Source organism: Anas acuta, chromosome 4 (genome assembly GCF_963932015.1).
Source record: "Anas acuta chromosome 4, bAnaAcu1.1, whole genome shotgun sequence".
Lineage (NCBI taxonomy): Eukaryota > Metazoa > Chordata > Aves > Anseriformes > Anatidae > Anas > Anas acuta.
Window position 1 is genome coordinate 60,634,724 of NC_088982.1, and position 21,958 is coordinate 60,656,681.

A 21,958-nucleotide genomic window follows, 5' to 3' on the forward strand; every position below is an offset into this window, starting at 1 on the left:
GGAAGGATTTAGCACATGAGATACCACAGGACTTGCTGACTAACGGGAACTCAGCACACACAAGCAGAGTTTTCTTAACTCTTGCTGCATAAGAAGTTTAAAAGCTTGTGGTTTGAAACTCACCGCTGTAGGGTAAGAGGCACAAGAAATTGCGTCAGTGGATTTAGACACTGGAGAGATTTTTAAACGTCCCATGGAGTATTTTTGTTTTCTTCCCTCCCCATCCTATCCCATTTCTCAGAGATCCTAGCACCGCTACCGAGTTTGCTTAATGAGGTTTACACAACATTACAGGTACCTGATTTAGCTGTCACAGCTACCATCTGTAATTAATCCTCCCAGGAGCTAGATCGCTGCACAGCTTGTTCCTGCAAGCTGCGTTTCTGATGCGGTGCAAGCTTACAACCTCCCTAACTTCGCTCTCACACCAGTTTTCTGCCATTGTAACTTCTCTGCATTCATTTGGCCTCTCGCACCAGCCAGCGGAGAGTGAGACCGCAGGAACAGGCTGTACAGGAGCTGGATGTTAACAGTAACGGGACGAGGAGGGAGCCCTTTCCCTTCTTCCTTTCCCTTCCCTTTTCACAGAGCGAGAACTAAAGGAGCACACAAGTGATTCGACCATCCACATTTGGAGGCTATTTCTGTACAACATTCTGCACACAGCAAGCGTGATCAAGGCAGATCCCTTAAAGCTGAAACAGGTGCAGTTTGCAGCTTACACACAAGAATTACCAAAGAAAAAAGGCAAAGAGGTTATGGCACGTCAGCCTCCCCTTTGCTGCTACATGAGAAAGCAGGGAGACCAATACTGCACCTTCTCCACGACACCATCTCCACTCCCGTACTTCCACAGACCTCACACCAAGATGGAGTTTGCCTTGTTTTAAGGCAAGAAGACCTGTGCTCATTGACTTCACAGAATAAATGAATTCCTGATTCTGGTCCAAAAGCTGCAATTTAAGCATAGCATATCTTTAAGGGAAAAAAGCCAACTATGATTTAAAGATTTCTAGCGATACAGAGTAATTCATAGCACACCTCAGGGAATTGTTCCAATCATTCCCTCCCTTCACAGTTAAAAGTCTACTTCATTTCTAAACCGAATTTATCTAGCTTTCAGCATCTGGCTCCTCCAGTTCCTCATGGGTGGAAGAGTTTTATTTCTTAGAATTCCTGTTCCCTCTGTAGTTTTTTCCACCCAGTGCTCAAATTACCGCTCAGCCTCCCCTTTGAGAAAGGGCACCTTCTTGTCTGAGCATAGCAATCCTGCCGTACCTCCCCACATCCCCATCAGGCAGTGCCCTCATCCAAGTTACCAGCAAAACACCCAGCACGCTTCAACTCTGTCAACAAGACCTGTAAATGAAGGCATCCCTGAAGCGTGTTACCTTCCCTCACTGGGGAAGAAATAAAGGAAAAGAGATGGAGGAGTTTGTTCTCTGAGAAAAGTGAAGAGTGACCAGATAGGAAACGGGCCAAACCCCAAATGCCTGAAGACCCCCTCAAGGTTTGTCCTCTCTATCCAATTTATCTCTGCCTGAAGCCAATTCTTCGGCAACGGAAACAAAAATGTGCAACTGGTCCTGGCTGCTGCTGCAAGGTAAGAAGAAACGAATGCTTCTGTGGTAGATTGTGCAGATAACCTGCTCTACGTGCCTGAAGGAGTCACATGCAAACGCATCAATAAACACATCCGAAGTTCCTGCTTTCCAAGGCAAACCCCGCTCTGCATTTCCAGCGTGGTTCAGACAGCGAGTGAGGAGCAACCCTTATGCTTTTGAACCTCTCCGTCATTCATTTGCTGCAATGAATTGGATTTCCTCTGCTTGGGGCTATCAAATGATCCCGTCCTGGACACGTGCTTGTTGTGAATGGCACACGGAGGCTCACAGGCAAGCTGCTTGCAGCTGTGTGGTCATTTCCAAACAGCCAAGCAGGTCTCGACAGCCACCCCAAAAGGGGCAGCTACTGCCCCCTGGAACCACTACAGGATGCCAAAATAGCAGCAAGCATGCGGGTAAGGGGCTTTGCCAGATCACATGGGGACAGGTGCATAAAAAAGCTTAAATGGGGAAAAAAAGAAGAAAAACCAACACATTTCCCAGCCTAAAGGAACTAAGAAATGTCTAGAAAGACTTCCGTTCTGATAAAACTATCAAGGTGAGAAGGACAAAATTAAGGACCTCTGCACACAACGAGGCCCTCAGCAACTTCTACGAATAATTCTTACAGGTTCCAAACCAAGCCTGGGGGCCCAAACTGGCTCGGGGTCCCCAGCCTATGCGACCTGCACCAGCAGCCAGTGGCAGTTCACATTAGCACTGCAGAGATGAGCTAATGCTGAGAGAAAGAAAGGCAGTCCCGCTGGGAGAGGGGCAGGAACTTGTCCTGAGTTACTGGGGGGGGCAGTGACAGAGCCACAGCGCTGGCAGAAGCATTTGCTGCTCTCCACAGCACCTGCAGGCACAGCCCCAGTAAAGGCTGCCGATATATTTACCAGAGCTGGTCAAAATACTGAACCGAAAGCTTTCCAATTAAAGCTGTTTTGAACACAAGCAAAAAATCTTTACGCACAGCCTCTTTCATGTCAAAAAATCAGTGGGATTTTTTTTAAATGTTATTCCACGGAACTACTCGAAGTGTGCGTTTACCAACAAGCACATCTCAGACTTGGTATGCACAAACTAAGCTCGGCAAAACCTCCAGTCGACAACAGATCTCTAGGAAACCCAAAGGCACAGAAATCCAATCACCCACCTTTTTGATCAGCTTCCAAGTTGCGCTTTTAAAGGGTACACACACCCCGCTCAGAAACCTGGCACCGGACGCACATACCTGCTTTTAACACATCAAAGGGTCGGGGTACTTGCCCCGACACAAGCCAGCTGCTCTGGATATCCCTGGGCGCTGGCTTTTGTCCACAGCAGAGCCGACCCGCCCGCGTGGGAGCAGGGAGGACAAGAAACCTTTCAGCCCCTTGGATATCTGCAGAATGGGATTTGGGACCTGAGTGACAGGCACACCTTCGGCATCAGCGAGGCGCAGCAGAACAGCTTTACTGTCAAAATACTCCCCAGAAGCAGAAAGTAAGAGCTGGATTAAAAATAAAGCAACAACAAAAAGAACATGCAGCAAAACTTGGCTTGGCCCCCCTAAAGGTTTCAACCTGTCTTGGTGGAAATACGCTCTGAATTGAGTGGGATCTGGCATATAAATTACTTCAATTAATAGCTTTGGTTCAAAACAGCAAATCAGGTAAATGCTTAAAAGAAATCCCCATCAGGAATGATATCAAATATTTGCTTAATTTAAAAAGCATTAAACAAAAACCTGTTCTTGCAATCTCTGAACTTCCTAACAGCACCAAAATCATAGCAGAGCTCTCAGAAACTTTTCAAAAAACAATTAGCTGCGGGTCCACAGATCACTCAGCAACGTGCAGCAACACCATAAACCCTCGCTGGCTGTCCCCTGCTCGACAGCTCCTCTCTGTCAGCACTTTTCCCTGTGAATTACTTCCTTTCACCCCTCTTCCTGACCTGAAATAAACCTAAACATCATAAACTTGGACGTGGTGAAGTCCCTCACCTTAACCAATTTTTAGTATCCCACAACTACTATTTATTTTTTTTAAGCTATCTGTCTTTCTGCCTACACACCAAAATCTCCCCCAGCAGCACATCCCATGAGGCCCACTTTCACACGTTTGCACAATTCACACCCTTGGCTTAAAAATACTGCTGTGTTCTCTGCCGAATGAACCTCTGGGACATTTTTCTCCGTTTCCCCTGAGCAGGAAGGTCACAAGCGAGCAGTTCGATCATCCAAGTACTCGCCACCCTGGCTGTTCATTTCCATCCTACCTGCAGAAACAGAGCCGGGACTCTGCAGAGGAACTCCTCCCACCTTCCCAGAGGAATTCAGAGCAAGCACTGCTACCATGCTCTCTTGTTGGCCCAGCTTCTCTTAAACTCTGGCCTCCATCATCTAAGGCCCACAGCTAACAGTGGAGAGGCTTTTTGCTGCCCTAAATCAGATACAATTGGAAAGAGGCTCCTGTAAGTGCAGTTATTTAAATGTATTGTGCGAAAACACCGTGATCTCCACATGAGCTTTCATTTATTCACATACACACTCCTATTAAGAGGCCAGTGAGAAAGAGAGAGGGAGATGGAAACGGTCCCAGGAATCTCCCTATGAACAAAACCTTGCCTGTGATCAATTTTTACATTCTCCTATGTGCTAAAGATAGCGAGAGGTTCCAGCACAACAGTTGTGCTGCACTGCTTTCATTTCAAGGTCGGAATATGGACACTGTAGGCAATAAACTAGCAACTGGAACACAAGGAGGCCAAAAGCTGGTCAGAAAATCCTCTGGAAGTCTATGTAAAAGGATGATTAAGAGCAAGGGGTGGGGAGAGGGAAATGCAATTTTAGTTGGATTCCTAAAACAGCATCTCCCGATTCCTTCAAACACAAGGGGGTCGTCATCTTCCTAGTGACCAAACTGGCTGTGCCAAGGAAAGAAACACACAGGGGCCAAGATGAGGAAAGAATATGGGCCAGAGAAGCTCAAATCTCTTACCAGTAAAGTTAGAAGGCAACCCCATGCTTACTAAACACAAACTGATAAACTGGTTCCCATTTCGCAGCCTTACTTCAAGTGCTAAATAAACTCGGTGGCTTGAAGGCTGACTGCCAGCATTAGGGTCAAATGCTCAGCTGGTGAAACGCCCGGCTCCACAGACATCAAAGCAGCCAGTTACAGTAGCAGAGGACCCAGCCCTGTAGAGCAGAACAGTAGGGGAATTTGGGCTCCCCAAAATAGAAATACTGATCACGTTTCCATAAGGCAATACTGGCCTCACCTCCGGATTCCCTGCAGCACTGCAAAGTGGCAAGTTGGCAGTCACCGCCTCCATCACACCAGCACCACCTTCCAGGGACTGAAAGATTAAGGAGGAGATCAACTCCCCATGCCAGCCGGGCAGATAGGTCCTGGCTTTCCGACCAGCAATCCTCACACAACCCCCCGCTCTGCCATGCCACTCAGACGTCGCTGTCAGCACGGCTGCAGCGAGCTCAGAGAGCTTTCCGAACACGGATGCCAACAAATCCCAGCTGTGCCACTTCCACATCGTTTTGCAGTCAAGGGTCAGGGTAAGCCCTAACAAACACAGCCCAATTTCACACCGGGAGAGTGAGGATCAGAAAGCATCCCCCACACACAACACTACAACACCCTGAGGAGGAAAAGGAGCAATGGCCCACAAAGCTGAAGGGAGAACCAAGCAGAGAACCACCCAGCCGTGCTGAACCCAGCCCACTTGTGGATTTACCAGAGGTTATAAGCAGAGCTGCCTGGAACTAGGTGTAAGCCGAACCGTGGCTCTGTTTTTCCAGCTCTCATAGCTGACTGCTGCTGTCTCCATCACAGAAAAGCACAGCGGTGACACTTATGGCACTCTAATTATATTAAATATCTAAAGCCTTTAAAATATTGGTGTATCATCTAAAGGGGGAAAGGCTCAATTACCGAGAGTATTTTTTCTATTTCATCTAACCGAGAATAACTGCTAAGAGGTTGTTGTACAAGATGTGATGGATTTAGCCAGATGCTCTCATCATTTCTACTGCAGTGCTTGAAAAAAATAGCTTCTATAAATACACTAAAAAGCCAATGAATTACAGAGGCATGAAATGACTTCAGTGAGGTTAAAAAATTGTTGGCATCATACAGAAAGCACTGAAAATATTATGTTTAGAGACCTCGGCGTAGCTCTTCGAGACAGCACTGCTGATTTTAACAAGGAGGTTACTTATCGAAGCTGCACTATGAGCAACGCTCATCTCCTCGGCCTGAACGTGTGCATTTCTCAGCTTCTTCTAGAGGCTAAAGAAGGCATCTGGGTAAACAGGTTGCTGAGTGAAGGAAACGACCTCGAAGATCGGATCAGCCCCTTGCTGGTACCTGCAGAACATATCACAGCAGTGGCACGGCTCTAAGACGAAACACCTCTTGTAGCACAGAAGCTGAGTCCAGTTTCCAAATCAGAGCTGCCTGCACCCTGCGTATCCATAACAGAGCCACGAGCTCAAAAGCACCAAGTGTTACGCCATGCTGTCACTGGACAAGCCAGAGGATGCTAATCCTAGCAGAAAAAGTATTTTAACTGCACAGCCCCCTCCTAGGATGCCAAATAGCGCGGATGATACCTTTTCCTAGGGATTTTGAGAGGCTTGTCTCTGATCTCTGATATTTCCTGCTCGAAGCAAGGAAAGAGGTGATACTCTTAGATCTTGTCAGCTTAGATCTCGCCCTCAAAAAAGAAAAGTATCTACGGTAAGTCCAGCACATTGCTCTCCAACGCCTGAGATCCTGAGGTCGCATGATTCTTCTACAGCCAGCAAATCCTTCTGAAACTCACATCAAAGGATCCCACGGCCTTGTGGGGTCAGGCTGTTGCTGTAATGACAAAGCGGGCTGGACAGGACAGATAGAAACCCTATGCTGCAATACCAAAGGACAGACACGGGGCTGTCAAGCTGTCTGTTCAGCCATGTCTTCAAAAAGAAAAGGTCGATCAGTGCTGTGTTAAGTTGTACCTGATAAATCAAAATATTAACAGACCAGACAGACAGGAAAAAAGGAGCATTACGGAGGTGAATGCTGTTAAACACAGTTCTACTTCTACCATGCCAATGTGTTGCAGCTGTCCCGGGCCACCATGGGTATGCCCTTAGTTTACCTGGTCAGTCACACGCCATGCAGACGGGATCGCTTACTGGATTACAGTCAAACATTGGAAAACCTGCTAGGAAGTAGAATTACACTTCTTTTTTTTTTTAATATAGTAAAACAATACGTTGCAGTCATGCCCAAACCTCTGCAGTAGCAAGCTCTACTACTGCCTGATAACAGGGCTGATAGCTGTATTCACTGGGGCTACAAACACGGGGTCTTGACAGGAAACCTCCACCCATGTGATGTTACACAGCGTGCTGCCACCTTCAACTTGCCCAGCATAAGCAGGAGCATGATGAGAATACTCTGCTTAGCCAGATATGGTGCAGGCCAGTGCCAGGACACAGCATTCCAGTAAGGAACATGCCTTTGATGAAACACTGCACAAAGAGGCAAAGGTCTGCAGCTCTCCAGGACCACCCTTGCCTTCTCCCTCTCACTCAATTTCCTAACAGCAAAGCCAAGATGTCCCTGATAATGTTCACATTCTCAGAAGCCTGCAATGTAAGATCCCCCACTACCTCAGTCTAACACCACTAAGCTTTCCTGATGCAAACACAGCCCACGTGTGATGACAGACAAGTCACCTGCACTAAAGACACAAGCAAAGTGCTCATGGGCAGAGGGAGCACATCCCAGGCCTGAAGGTTTCAGTCCCTCTTGCTCTGTAACACTGCATTTCAGTATTTCTCTGGACTGTAAGCAAGCTTTGTTGGTAGTAACCACATAAAGAAATTTCACTTCATCTGCCTAGGCAACGTAAACTGAAAGTCTGGGACAAATTCTGTTCAATTTGTATTTGATTGTAACTCAATTATCTCATATTACCTCATAGGATGTCTCCAGATGTCTCTGAAAATAACGTGTTTGTCTTTGTTTTGTCCTAAGGATTTCATTACATTGTAAACAGATTCTCATTAGCTTTCCTGCTTCATTGTAGGGAATCTGTGTAGTAAACAAAGTATGGAAAAGAGACTTAAGAATTACTCCTTGGTCATTCAAAGGAAGCATATAATTCATTTTTGTTTTGGAAAGTTTCCCACAGGAGGAGACTGGGGCACTGTCAGCTTCACTGAGGAGCTCAGGCAGAAAGGACTGAGCACAATTTCCAAGTGCATCTCAGTTAAGGTCCAACCCAGGTTTTCAAAATGGAACATTTCTCAAATTCTGGTCCTTTAAATCACTTTAAAACACCCAGTAGAATAAAAATGCAGCAACTGATGTCTACTCTGTAATATGGATAACTGTAAATTAACTCCTTAAATATTAAAGAAAATCAGGTCTTTACATATAGAGAAGAATCCATAAAACTGCTAGCAATGCGGAAAAGAGACTGTTAACAAGTTTGCTCATGTTTTCACCTGAAGCCGCTCTACCAGACCCAGTGCATGCCAGGATTTACTGCATCCACCAGCTCAGAACTGGCCATTAGCGCGTCAGTGGTGACAGCTCTGTCTAAATCAGGGCAGGTCTGAAGTTTCTAATGAAACAGCTGACCCTGTACTTCCTCTGATATCCAGGAACCACAAAGACACAACCTACACCGTATGTAATAGGTTGCAACTTTGGTCTGCTGCTGGCTAAGCACCCAAAACCAACCCTTCCCACGTGACTGCGACCATGTCCATTAATGCAGAGCAGCAGCCGAGTTCTCAGAAAACAAAAAGGTTGTATTTTTCAGGGACACCACATTCCCATTAGAAATCGCCAGATTTCGAGTTTGATAACTAAGATAAATGGGCATGCATATAGCTGCAAGGTCCAAAAATCCTTATCTTTGTCATCTCGCTACAGTGCCTTAACTTCAGCTCCCACCAATGTCACTGGAAATTTATGTTCAATGTGAACTTATACGGGTGAAACAAATGATGATTTTCTACAACAAAATGAACTTATATTGTTCACAATGTGAACTTATACGGGTGAAACAAATGATGATTTTCTAACGTTGAGCTTGCACATGGTTTAATATTCACCTCTGGAACACACACAGAAAGCACTTTATGAAACTTTTGGTTTCTCTTGAGCAAGGAAACACCTGATGCAAAATTCTCCAAATCAATACAGGAAGAAATATGTTGTTTGTGATTTCTCATCTGGGAGAGGAGGAGGGGCTTTTTTTTTTCTCACAGATCCTCAGAAATAGCTAAGCATCTCTGAAAATGCTGAGGCCTCTCTGTTAGGCACAGCACTCCAGCTAGTAATACCAAGACAGTTCTGATGCCAAGGCTCACAGGGAGAGAGGATTAATTACCGAATGATTCTGAAGTAGCTATAACGATTGCAGAATAGAGTAAGCACTGAGTATTTTATTCTAATGGGCCGCCCTAATCTATGGCTCAACAATAAATCACAGCGTTAGGAAAACTACAGTGGTCTTCCAATGGAAGTCGGCTGCGTGTATTTGCAGGAGAAGCTATTTAATATGCATGGTAGAAATACAGACGTCCCAGCACCATAAACTTCAGTGCATCGTAGCATCACGTGGCTCTCTAAAGGTGTTTTCAAGGGTGACAGATCTGAGATGTGGTACAAGAAAAGTTCTCCGTCTATTATACGGCCTCCTGAAAGCACCAAGGAATATCCTGGACTCCTTGTGAAACTCATCAGTTACAACAGCAACAGCTGGAGCACAACTGAAACGTCTCAGAGAATGTTTTATCCTGGACAGCTTGGAATTGATTTATTTAACAAGCCTGCGGAACGACTGCAATGACAAAGGGACCTCATACTGGCATTTCAGATGGAGACATGAGTTATTCACGGGGAGGAAGAGGAAACGGAGAAAACCAACGTGGAAGATAAAAAATTCAACACGGGACCACTGCCCTGACACAGCAGTCTGATTCTGCTTTAAGACTGATTAAGACACTAACAACTTATTTCCAACCACGGAGCAGACTTCACCAGTTCCTCGGAATTTCTTTGCCAAAGATGTTTTGAGTTTGAAGCACAAGGTCTTGAACCCAGCCTGAGCTGGCAAATGTGCAAGAGCAGCCTGGCACCGGCACAGTGCAAAGCTGCCTGTCCCAGGAGCAATTTGACACGTGGTGTGTAGGAGCAGACACAACTCCCACAAATTCCCCTATCAGCAGCCTTCCTCCACAGCTGTTTCTCTCAGCTGTCTCCCCAAAAGGACTAAGATACAGGATAAACATCTCCAGGCTCTGCCAGGGCAAGTAGCTCTGATCTGACCCCCAAACTACAGAGAGCCAAATCTTGTTTTTCAATACTGAACACCGATTTTTGCTCCCTACATGACTCGAGCGACCCAGGTGCAAACCTTGGCCTTAACTGATATGCACAACATTTTGGGAGTCAGTCAAAAAGATCACATCCTAACTACTTTTTATGTATTTGCTGTTACGTGGTGAAATACAGACACATCTGAACCGGGCTGGTCCATTTGTCTGACTCGCTCTTGTGCCAGCAGACAGATATCCTACTGCACAGCCACAGAAAGCTGTTTATACAGGAGAAATTCACTCTATACTAAGTTTCTTTTTCATTTATAAACAGTTCATTTTCAGTACATAAGGAGAAAGTTTCTTGCTGATATATATTAGTGGCTCCAACATTTCTACATTCTAAACTAAAACCAGGATTTTCCTATACCCTTGCAAAAGAAAGGTGCTTGACATCCACTCACCTTTCATCAGCTGTCTCACAGTTTTCATCCAGCAGTTCTTTGGGGGTCACCAAAAACATAGACCGCATTTCTGTTAGTTGGTGGCACTCGTATCAAGTGCCAATTATTTTTCAAACTCCTAAAAAAATCCTAGCCCAAAAGAAAGTATGATGTTCAGCGTCATTCAATAGAAAACTTTGGCTGTTGAGATATAAACCTCCGATAACCAGAGTATTAAACACAAATTAAAAGCACTACTGAATCCATGGCTGCTGGGGAAGAAGCACTCAGAGCTTTGAAAAATTGTGGTGGTGTTTCCAGCACTTTTTCCAGATTCTGGATCTGAGAAGTCCCTCCAGCAGAAAACCACCATTACAAGGAAACAGCCCAAGTTCCCAGATCACGACAGCATTCAACGAGATTTGCCCACACATATGGATACAGATATTTCTCTCCAATACAGGACCTTTGCGTTTCTAACACAAACTCTTCCGATTTTTTTGCCCCAGCCTCACGCCTTCATTTCATCTCTCCTAAAGCTGCTGATGCACGCACACAGTCGTAGTGTCAACTCCGCCTCCGTAAAACCTTCCCTGGGAATAATCAAAACTATATTGACTTTCTAGTTAAGTTCAAAGACCCCAACAAGTCATCTGATGAACACCAGCCTTGCGTCCCAGGAGCACGATTACAGACTCTTCAGTAGTCCATAAAACTGATGAGACGACTGCCTCCAGCACTGCGCCCTGCTGGGCTGGCGTCTGCAGCTCGGTCACTGCGCCGAAGAGAGGGGAAATCGTTTTTTCAGTGAGTTGTCCTTTATGATTCAGGAGAGAAAGATGAATATCAAGTGCTGACTGTTTGAAGTCACATTGTGGCCTGTTTACCCACCGAATGATACAACAAAATCCTTTCTGGAGAAGCTACAACTCCTGACCTGAGCATCCTCTGGTGTCTTCTGCCTGTGCCACTCCTACCCCTGCTAACCCCAGCGAGCAGAAGTGCCCTGCTCCCACACCTCAGCCGCATGCTGACAGCAAGCTGCCACCTTTCTGTAGCTACACTGCTGTGCACTGCCCACAGGCTTCCCCTTGTAATGCATTATGGCCTCGTTCCACTGGCAGAAACTGATCTCTAGCATATCTTGTACTAATTAACTGGACATCACAGCCCCCATCCTCTAAGGAAAAAAAAGCACAGGAATCCCGACTGAGGTTTTGACAGGGTTGAGGAGAGGGAAGGAATGAGGAAACACAACCTGAATCAGTGACCTAGCAAAGAAAAACAGATTCTTTTCGCACGGGGAACTTAGGAAGGAAAAGTAAATGACAAATTACAGGAATTACTTCCTAACCAAGGCTCTTGTAGTGCATACAGAGAGCTGGAGGACACAATGCTTTGTAAAATGTATAAATGCTGGGTAATTGTTGAATTGGTGTACTAGTGAACGAATCCATGAGCAACCCAATGCCTCCTGCCAAGGCTTTGGCATACAGCTCCTGTAACTGTGACATTAAATGTTAATCATCTACTTGGGGCAGTGTTCGTGGACAAACAGCCGCTGTGCAGGAAGGGCACTGAGGTGGAAAACATGGAAGAGGGCAGCTCTGGTGAGGACCCCACTCTCCAAACCCAGCTGAGATCTCCTCCCACAACACAGCACAGGGAGAGGAGCCCAGGTGGAGATGACAACAGGCAGCAGAGCCTCAGAGCTTCAAGGGAAAAAAAAAGACAAGCTTCAGAGAGTCACCGAGCCCCAGGACAACTCCCATGCAGCTGGTAACAAGGCTCACAGCCTCCAGGTTGCCATTTACTCATGTTGTGAAAGGACCTCCAGGTGCAAGTGGGGGCAGTTGCTGTTTTCTCTGCTGTTAGAAACCCAACGCCCAGCACCTCCCCAGCAGAGGTGTTTTTACCTGAGGGGATAATGATGGGAGAGGGTTGAGGCTCCACCTGATTTCTTCACAGAAATAAAAAAGAAAAAGCAACTGGAAAAGGAACTGATGGGCCAGCTATGCTGCTTGTCTTTATGCATGATGTACAACCCAATATATTGAGAGAAAAGTGAAGCACGCCCAGTGTGAGGCTTTCCCTGTGTGGTGCTTAGTATTCAGAACAAGTTGAGTTTCAAGTGCCTACAAAAACAAACACAAAACATGATAATGCTGGAAGATAGCAGGGCTCAGCGATGCTGCTCGTGTTCGTTCCTTGTAAAATTGGTGTTTGCAGTCTTAGTCCCAAAAAAATGACTTTTACATGCCTTCTGAATGAGAACCACTACAATAGAAAAGAGTTATTACATAATACTAAGATGTGAGCCTTGATCCACCAAGTAATAACTCTTTACTGATTAAAAGACAAGATTTCACTACATCCTCAGGAGAATAATCATCTTTCATAAAAGCTTCTTTTACCTCGTGCCATAAAAAAGGAGCCTTCCCCCCTCCCTTATGCTATTATTTTAAGGAACACAGAGAACACAGCCAGCATCTGTTTTATTCAAAAAAAAAAATCATGCAAATATTTGCCTTTTATTTTTGATCTTCAGTTGATCTCAGCTTTCTGGAAGTCATTTCCTATGTGCGAAGTGTCTCATCAATAAGCCTTAACGACGTACAAGTCATGTAAATCAAGAGGCTTATTTGCTATCACCTTGCACGCCCATTTGCAGCCATACAATGGGAGCACAAATTGGATATCAAGCACTACGCATAGGACATTGTGTTATGTGGTTGCACTAAGATGTGAGGCTGCACGACGGCATTGCAGGATCCAGCCCCTGCTACACCAAATTCACCCCCAAATCCCCCTGGCCTTTCCTTTGGTATCTGGGAGAGTTGCAATACCTCGCTGTACCTGTTCAATAAACAAAATTCCTCATACATGGGATGTCAGTCAGCTCTCAGAGCTACATTTCCACCCTGCAACAGCAGGGAAAAGCTAGCTCAGTCTTGCAAGCCTCTCACACGTAGCTCATTACCTCCTGAACACCTTCCTCCTCCTTTGCAGAAGAGCAAAGCGAGCGCAGGCTGCTCAGAGGCACCCCCAGCAAAGTGGTCACAGGAACATTACACAGAAGGGAGATTCGTGATGAGGTAAACTAGAGCTTACAGACACAAAATGTTATATGCCTGTTATAAAGAGGAGTTTATAGTTTGCTCCCTGGAGGAGCTGAGGGTGTAACCCCCAGGCTAAGTGGCAGCAATTAAATCACATTATTTATAGAAGACATTTTCACTATCTTGAAGGTAAGCAAAACCTTCACCTGAAATCATTCTGATCCCATTTTTTTTTCAGTATTCTCTTTTATAACAATATAACAAGAGCTTGCTACTTCTTTGCCTCATTGTTACCCTAAGGTGTTATTTTCCCTATCCAGAAGTGCTCTGCACCTGCCAAGAATTAATTTTAATAGTCACTTAATTCATTTAAAATAGAAGCTATCCAGAGCAGGAACGTTTACTTCAAGTTTGAAGAGACATTACTTTTTATATTTCCCCATTCATTTTTGACTCAAAGTGCAGATGGAAACAGAATTAAATTTAGAATGCATAAAATGAGACCTCCTTTAGAGTTGAAACAATATACTCACATAACCTTGAGATTTCTGAGTCTGTAATTTTTTTTAAATGATAAAAGAATAGTGTTTATTAACAAAGAAGATGTTATATGCAATCGGTCGTGCCAAATTTCTTCAAATTGTTTTATTGTCACAAACTTCCAAACTTTTTGCATTAACACCTTCATGAGCATTCCTTCCTTCAGCCACTAGCAGGTGAGAAAACACCCAGCAACAAGCCCCTTCCCTCCTCCAAACTTGAAAGCAGCACTTTGTTTCTCTACTCAGACTACACTAGCCACTGAAATGAATTAAATAACCCAAACATAATCCAGTTTCAAAAAAAAAAAAAAGCCAAAAAAAAAAAGCACACACTCTGGAGCTGAGCAAGAAGTGACCTCTTGCACAATACATCTCTACGCCTCCTCTTTTCTTTTTTTGATTCCCTCAACTTTTGCTAGTGTCCTCGCCTGTTGGTCCTGCTCGTTGCACGTGTTTCCAGAAAGTTACAACTAAAGCATACATTGAGCCCATGGTTTGATTTGAAATGCAGCTGATGGAAGTTGTATTTATACAACAGATTTTTTCTTTTTGTGACCTCTTCCATGACTGATTGCAGAGCAGAATTAGGAAGACAAAAAGCTGAGTTATCAGAAGAGCTACAACGTGGGGTTTTTAGCTTTGTGATATGGTTTAGTGGAGGACTTGTTAGTGTTAAGTCAGAGGTTGGACTGGGTGATCTTGGAGGTCTCTTCCAACCTAGATGATTACAATTTTCTCTTTTCCAGAAGGGCCTGTTGTTCTTCTGACGGCTAAACCTAGGGCTCTTCTCTGCAGACATTCAAGTCAATTAAGCACTGGATTCCTTTTTCAGACAGTTCCAAAAGGAAAAAGGGAAGATAAATTTTTGGTAGAAGCACAAGTACAGTACATGTGGGGGTAAGGGTAGGGCTTTGTATTCCATCTAGTTTCATCCAAGATCCAAGATTTTAAAACTATTCTATTTCAAGAAGAGTTGCTTAGCTTCACTGCTGCTTTGTAACATTATAAAGCCATTGTATGCGATGCATCTCCAGAAATTCCCAAACGAGCCTGTCACTCCCCAAATTCATTCCTGCATCTGTTACCACAAGTGTTGGAACAGACCACACCTGTGTTTTAACACAACCAAAAGAAAGTTTAGTGGAAATCGCTCAGCTGGACTTGTCCTTCCCTCTTGCAAAGCCTACCAGACAGAAAGTGTCATTTCCCAAACCACACTTTCCATTTAATCCAGCTCCCACCTTAACTCACAGCCCCATTCTTCTCCTGTCCTCCCAGGGCTGAGGACTACTCTTGGTACAAGGCAGCTGGAAGAAAGATGCAGACACAGACTTTGCCAATACCTCCCCCGACCATTTACCTTCACTGGGGCGTGAAAGTCTCCCCACCCCACCTACACTAACCTCCAGCTAAGAAAAGCAAGGAACGTGCATTTTTTTCTTTGCTAAATAAAAGCAGCAGCAGCAGCACCAGCTGTATGGACCTGCAAACTCCCTCAAAGGTGAAGGAAGAGGGAATAACACAAGCCTCCCCAGCACAGCTGGAAATGAAACAGAGATGTTTTCCCTCAGAGGAACTGCACGAACAGAAGCTGACCCTTGATACACAATCAGCTAAGTCAGCCAAGCAAGATGCAGAACACTCTCCCCTGTGTCAACGATTCACGCAGCTCTGCAGCACTTGCATTCGCTGTTCTTGAGTGCCTGATTTATGCCCAGAGGATTTTTCAAGGGACTGAAGAGTTCGGGTTTGCAGCAGAAGCAAGGCAGCCAAGTGCCATAAAGCAAGACTCGCAGCAGCTAGCGTTCCTACAACACCCTAGGAACAGCTCACCTACAACTACTTGCACCCAACACACCAAGAAAAGCCCTGAATAGCACGAGACTGAAAAGAAGAAAGGCATTTCAAACCATAATTTTGGATGTAAGGAAATTTCTACAGATGTATTGGCAGGGAGGGGATGAACAGCTCTTTTAGAGCCAGGGACACATTGCAACGACAGCCGTCAGGAGAGGCTGCAGAGTTTGGCCCGATGCCTTCTTGTCATTCAGAAAAGCTGCCTTCCCCGGGAGTGAATGGTTTGTACGCACAGGTACCCAGAAGGCACATTCCTCCTCTGCAACAGATTCTGTCGAGATAAGATCCCTGTCTGCAGGTCTGCCCTGCCACTGGGGTTTCTCCACTCAACATGTTTTTATATGCAGCTCCCCACAGTCATACACAAACACTAAAACCACAAAGTTAACCCCCAGCCTGCTCCTCTGCTCCCCTCGGGGCACGCAGCAGCATCACCAACGAGGAACCCCACAGCCAAATTCTGCTGTCAGCCCCACCTGTGCTCTCACAAGTCGGCCCCCACTGGTGTAAGATTTGCTTTAACCCCTGATGCAGACAGCTCAGCTCCCCTCCAGCTGGGACACGGCCTGCCCTTGCTTTCCTCTGGCTTTCCAGTGCACAGGTGAAGGCACAGAGAGCTCCTCTGTACAGACAAAGTCACTCGGATCTACTCCTGCCACCCACATGCAGCTCGGCCACATGAGGCAAATCCCTCGCACGCTGCTCTGGCAGTGCTGCTCCTTCTAGAGGATAGGAGCTTGTTCTAAGAACGATAAGCTTGGGTCGTTGCAGTTTTACTCTATTATAAATGTCAGAGCCAAAATACTAATGCAGGTGCTGAGCTGAGTTTTACTGCAGAGCAATTCTCTTGTGCAGCTAATGAAAACTTGTAATGGTTTCCTAATAAAAAATACAAACTTATTAAACAGAGATAAAGATGAAGTCAAGGATACGGGGAGCAAGTTCTTTAAATGGGACAGGTAATGTGAAATATCCCCACACACAAAATTTATGTCAAGATATCACCAAGACCTGCGCTAGCATTTCAGACACAGCTGCAGGCGAAGTGGAGAAACAACAGCAAGGAAACACAGAAAGCAAAAACAAATTGCAACTGGCATCAGTGAGAAGTGGTAACAGATTAAAACCCCTCATTTACCAACCTTTCAGCTCACTGAGCTGCAATGCTCGGAAGAGCACAATCTGCCATACAACTCCTTCAAGTTGGAGCCCAGGCAAACTTCCCAGTGGCTCCTAAAACACCGACTCCCCACAGTGCATTACGGAGAGAAGCAAACCCGTTCAGCCTGACGCAGCTTCTCCCCAAGCCACCCACTGGCAACATTCACCTCCAGCAATCTGCACTACATTTCCCTCAGGGCAAAAAAAACTTCCAAGAGCGAGGGTCCAGGTCAGAAGGCCAAAAGCTACAGGGGAGCCATGCTTCTCTCACACGCCACACGCTTGGCTAAATTGCTGGAAGAGAAATGAACACCCAGATTTTCCCTGGCTGCTGCGTGCTGTTTGCCAGACCACAGAAACAGATCCCCGAGCAAGTTGGCTGTGGGGTCAGAGGCAGGTACAGGAGAACTCCAGGACAGCAAGCTGCTCGGCCTTTCCCTCTCAGCCCAAAGCACCTAAGCAGTGCTACCAAGTGTTACAGAACAGAGCAGTTTGTACAAGAATCACAGATTTTGACTATTTATGAAGTTATTTGCGGAATACGTATACGTAAAGAGGAAGATACTAAAACAAAATACTTTGGATCAAGAAAGAAGCATCAAGGCACCCAGTACTTACCATAATCAATTGAGAAAATGTGTTCAATTTCTGCCACTAATACCTTTTAAATTTAGGGGAAAAAAAAAAAAAACACAGAACATACCTAGCATCACTGAGACATTTTACAGAAGACTATTTTGTCCTGCCCAGGACTGCACATTTATGATTTCTATCTTCCAAGCTGTAAAATCTCACACATCTTTCGCACGCTGGACAAATAAGAAGCCCCAGCTAGAAGCAGGCAGAGCTGTACTGAGATGGAGAATGGCTGGGTTCACAAAGGCCCAGGGAGAGTTGCTGACCTCCCTGAGGGCAATATTTATTTTGCTGCTGTTTTCCTGCAGGCTGAAGGCTGCTCTGCGACCTGCTGGAAGATCAGCCATCCCCAGTAGAGGTGACAAAATCAGCAGTGAGAGTAAAGTCCAACAGCACCTCCTCAAACATTTTCCCTGACATAACACACTGAAGCTTACCTACCTCAAAAACCAAGCCTTGGTAGACACAGGCACCTGTGGGACAAAAAAAAAGGATGGATTAGAAGCAAAAAAAAAAAAAAAAAATTATATATATATATACATACACACACACACACAATCACCAGTCACCTGCCTTATTTTATTTTGAACAGGCCAACCCATTCCCACAAGCACCTTATACCCCCCTTATGCCCCCTCAGCTGGGTGACAGATTCCTGTGTTTGGTGCCTCTCATGCAAGGGGCACATCTCTCCCTCCACTGCCACAGCTGTCTCCTCCAAGGAAAAAGGGCTCACAATATACATGTAAGATGAAGCTTACAACTCTATTTCTACTTTGATTCATGGCCCGAGCTCTCGCTGAAATACAGGCAAGCCACTGCTATTCAATGGCAAAATACAACCCTTAAAAATGCAAGGTTACACAGCACTTAAATTGCATGCTAAAGAGCAGGCTCTTCTCTCTGCTCCTATAAATCCGTTTACCATTTACAGGAGAAACAAATAAGCGCAGGAATATACACATAAAAACGCGATCACTGTGAGAAGAGCAGCCATGAATTCCTGCCCCTAACTCACTCCACGGGCAACATGTCACATCTCACATCTCCCCTGCTGACGGGCTCGTCAGCCTTCAGGCTTCCCACCTGATGCTGCTGGGAGAGGGAAAGCTTCTCCAGGCAAGTGACAGAGAGATGCGCACCCATTCGAGCACACTTGATATATTCTGCTTCAATAAGTCAAATAAGAGGTTAGAAAATAAAGCCATGAATAAGCTCAGTGACACTTCTTCCATTGATTTTCTGGGAAACAGCCCTTCTCAAACAACTGCACGTATCTGTCTACTGTGACAAGAATGTGAAATCAAAAGCAACCCAAGAAGCCCAAAGATTAAAAGCAAAGAACGGGAGAAAAGCTGCCTCGAGGGACCACCCAGAGAACTAAGAATTTCCTTGTCAAAGAGTGGTTTTTCCCATAAAAAGCAGATTAGACAAATTTGTACAGAAAACCTTGGAGCCGCACTGTTTGAGACTGAGAGCTCCTCCTTCGAGCTGGTCCTCAGCTCGGCTACAAGAGGCTGCAGAGGCACCAGCAGGAATCATTTTCCCCTGCCAAAAAGATGAGCCCTAAGAGCCCAGCTTTGTTTCTTTCATACTCTGTAGGTTCCTTTCTACTCATGCTGGCAGCACTAGGAAGATGACACGTGCAGACTGATCATGGGAGAGGACGACATGCTGAAACGACAGGTTTCACTCACATCCACACTGCATTTTCATGGTGGTGCCAAGGTACTCGAGTGCCACTAAGACTCAGGCTCTCAGCAATTACCTGATCATTAATTTACTTGACTTCCATAGCAACTCAGGTTAAAGAAAAAAAAAAAAAAAGATATCACTGTATCTAGACTTCACAATAGTGCATTTATTTTCATCAAATACCACTTATTCTCTTGCCCCTCACAACCCTTTCCTCCCCCCATATTCTTCTTTTGAGAGGAGAGAATAATTTCAAGGTTTGTCATCCTCCTGCACCTCAAAATTCAGTGCAGAACGCTACAAGGTCACATATGGTTGGAAGGCACATGAAAAAATAATACTTAACACCAATTATTTAAAGCTGATACAGCTTGACCATTTTAATCCTGAGAAGGGCTCACTGCCCTTCCTTCTTTACTTAACGACTATAGTTCCTTAAAAGTATGGAAAAAATGACTTAACATCATAAAAGATGAATTATTGTGTCATAGCCTTCACTAAAGACTCGAAGCCCTTAAGAAAGGGGTGTGAGGGGGACACACAAAAAATCACCACCATTTCCTACCTCTGCTTCAAAGGGCTGTAATTACATCTGGGGCCCTTTGTGCCAGGCACTGTAAATACCTCGCGAGAGAGCGGTCGTGTGCCAAGGAACTCATCGCCAGGCAGGCATCGGCGGGGATGGGAGAGGCCTCTGAGTCTCTCTCAGTGCTACAGCCTGCACCTTGTGCACACAGGCTCACCCCAGGAGCAGCTACAAAGCAAACAGAGCTTTGCAGCACCCTGGCTTTCCACACAGCTCCAGGTCACCCGAGCGATAGGGGGCTGTTTGCAAAGCTCACCTGGAAGGGCTCCCTCCAAAGAGCACGGCGCCTTGCATGCACTGAGAGAGCTGTGGAAGAACCCCCTGGCTTTCATCTAGTTACTTGTGCCGGGCATATCCCATACAGGTGGTTGGTAGGGTGATTGTCAGATTTTGTTCTTTTGGAAATGAATCCCTCTGCTCACCAGGTTAATATCCCCGTTCACACCCAGACACAGCCTCTAACTCCTGCTGTTCGTTAGGACGGATAAAGCAAACGTGACACCTTACACTGGGCGCTGTATGTGGGGAGCCTGTCACTTCGGGAACCAACAGCCCACAGCCAAAGAGAAAGCCAGAAAACAACCTCAGAGCACAAGCAAAGCCCCGCTGCATTCCCAAAATCAAGCTATCAATAACCTTAGCCCCTGCACGGACGGCTGTAGTAGGATCACACAGAGCTTTAAGTCTCTCCAGAACACTTTTTTTTCAATTCGAGTGACAGAAGCAGTCAGCGGTCAATGCCTTCGCCACACTCACAGCAACATCCCCACAACGTGAAGTTTACCTCAGAAATCTCTTAAATCGGCACAAGGCGATGATTTAAGATCCTGAGCACTTCCCAAAGCCCCGTTATCACCGTTTTAGCACACGGCACAAGCAGAAACCCCACAGGCAATGATCTCTGCCCTCCTCACCGCCACCAACAGCGGTGACACGCGGGATGGGACAGGGACACGAGGCTCTGCTCAGCCCCTTTCACACCCAGGCACTGGAAACCCACAATTTCTTAAAAATAAAAATGACCCTAGCTTCGGAAACCCACACCTCTTAGTGGATTTTCAGCTGTCCCAAGCCCCCTGCTCACCCTCCCTCGCCTCAGGTGCCGTGCCTGAGGTGAAGCCCCCAGCCCAGCCGGGCACCCCCCTCCCCTCAGCCGCCCGCGGTCCCCCCCGCGCCCATTTTGGGAGCGGGCACAGCCAGCCCGAGCCGGGGGGCAGCCAAAATGGCGGGGGGCGCCACACGGACCCCCGGCCGGGGAGGGAGGGAGAGGAGGCGCCCCAAAACCTACAGGGACCTCCTGGGGGGGGGGGGCTTCTCCTCAGGGCACCGACCCTCCTCCTCCTCCCCCCCTCGGGGCAGCTCCCGGGACGGGACTCACCTGAGGCGGCAGCAGCCAGCGCCGCGCTGAGGAGGCAGAGCGGCGCCCAGGCGCCCATGGCCCCGCGGCGGGCTCAGAGGAGCCCCGGCAGCCCTCGGCAGGTGCCGGGGCAGCTCCTCGGCCCCCGGCCCCCCGCCAAAGTTTCCCCGCAGACAAAGCGGCCCCGCTCCGCGCCGCCAAAAATGCGCCGCAAGCCGCCCTCCCTCCGCCCGGCCCGGCCCCCGGCCGCGCCTCGCTACCCCCGCCCCCGGCAGCCGCGGCTGAGGAGGCTGGGGCTGAGCCTCTCCTCCTCCTCCTCCTCCTCTTCTTCCTCCTCCTCCTGCCTGCCCGCAGCTGAGCCCAGGGGCAGGGGGAGCTTTGGGGGCTGCTTGGGCGGCTCAGAAGTCGGCCCCGGGTGCAGGAGGCTTCTCCTTCATGTTGTTCGCGGCTCGCTTCTGCAGGGTCAAAGCCAAAAGGGCAGGGTGGCTGCTGGAAGGGATCGAGCCCTGACAGAGATCCACGCTCAAAACATCTTCCCACCACCGAGTCCAGAGCTCAATACGCTTTGCTCCCCACCCGTTATATAATTTCCTCTAAAAAGGAGTAATTAACATCAGTGATTACAAACCAAGCACTCAGAACTTCACAGAACCCACCAAGCGCACCATACGCCTCGAGTTCAACTCTTC

The 21,958-nt window shown here is 46.7% G+C and overlaps 1 protein-coding gene across 2 annotated transcripts in view; it reads right to left on the minus strand.

The window, feature by feature from the left end:
- Positions 1-21,537, minus strand: part of FRAS1 (Fraser extracellular matrix complex subunit 1) — a 146,349-nt gene extending 124,812 nt beyond the window's left edge. The window contains exons 1-2 of one of the 2 annotated variants that reach the window (XM_068681573.1): positions 21,291-21,518; positions 18,073-18,104 (exon numbers count right to left, since the gene is read on the minus strand). In XM_068681573.1, the coding sequence (XP_068537674.1) occupies positions 18,073-18,104; positions 21,291-21,348 (90 nt within the window). In that variant the 5' untranslated portion in view covers positions 21,349-21,518. Of the gene's footprint in view, positions 1-18,072; positions 18,105-21,290 lie in introns of both variants that reach the window. The other variant, XM_068681574.1, reaches the window with a different exon arrangement.
- Between the last annotated feature and the right edge of the window lie 421 nt (positions 21,538-21,958).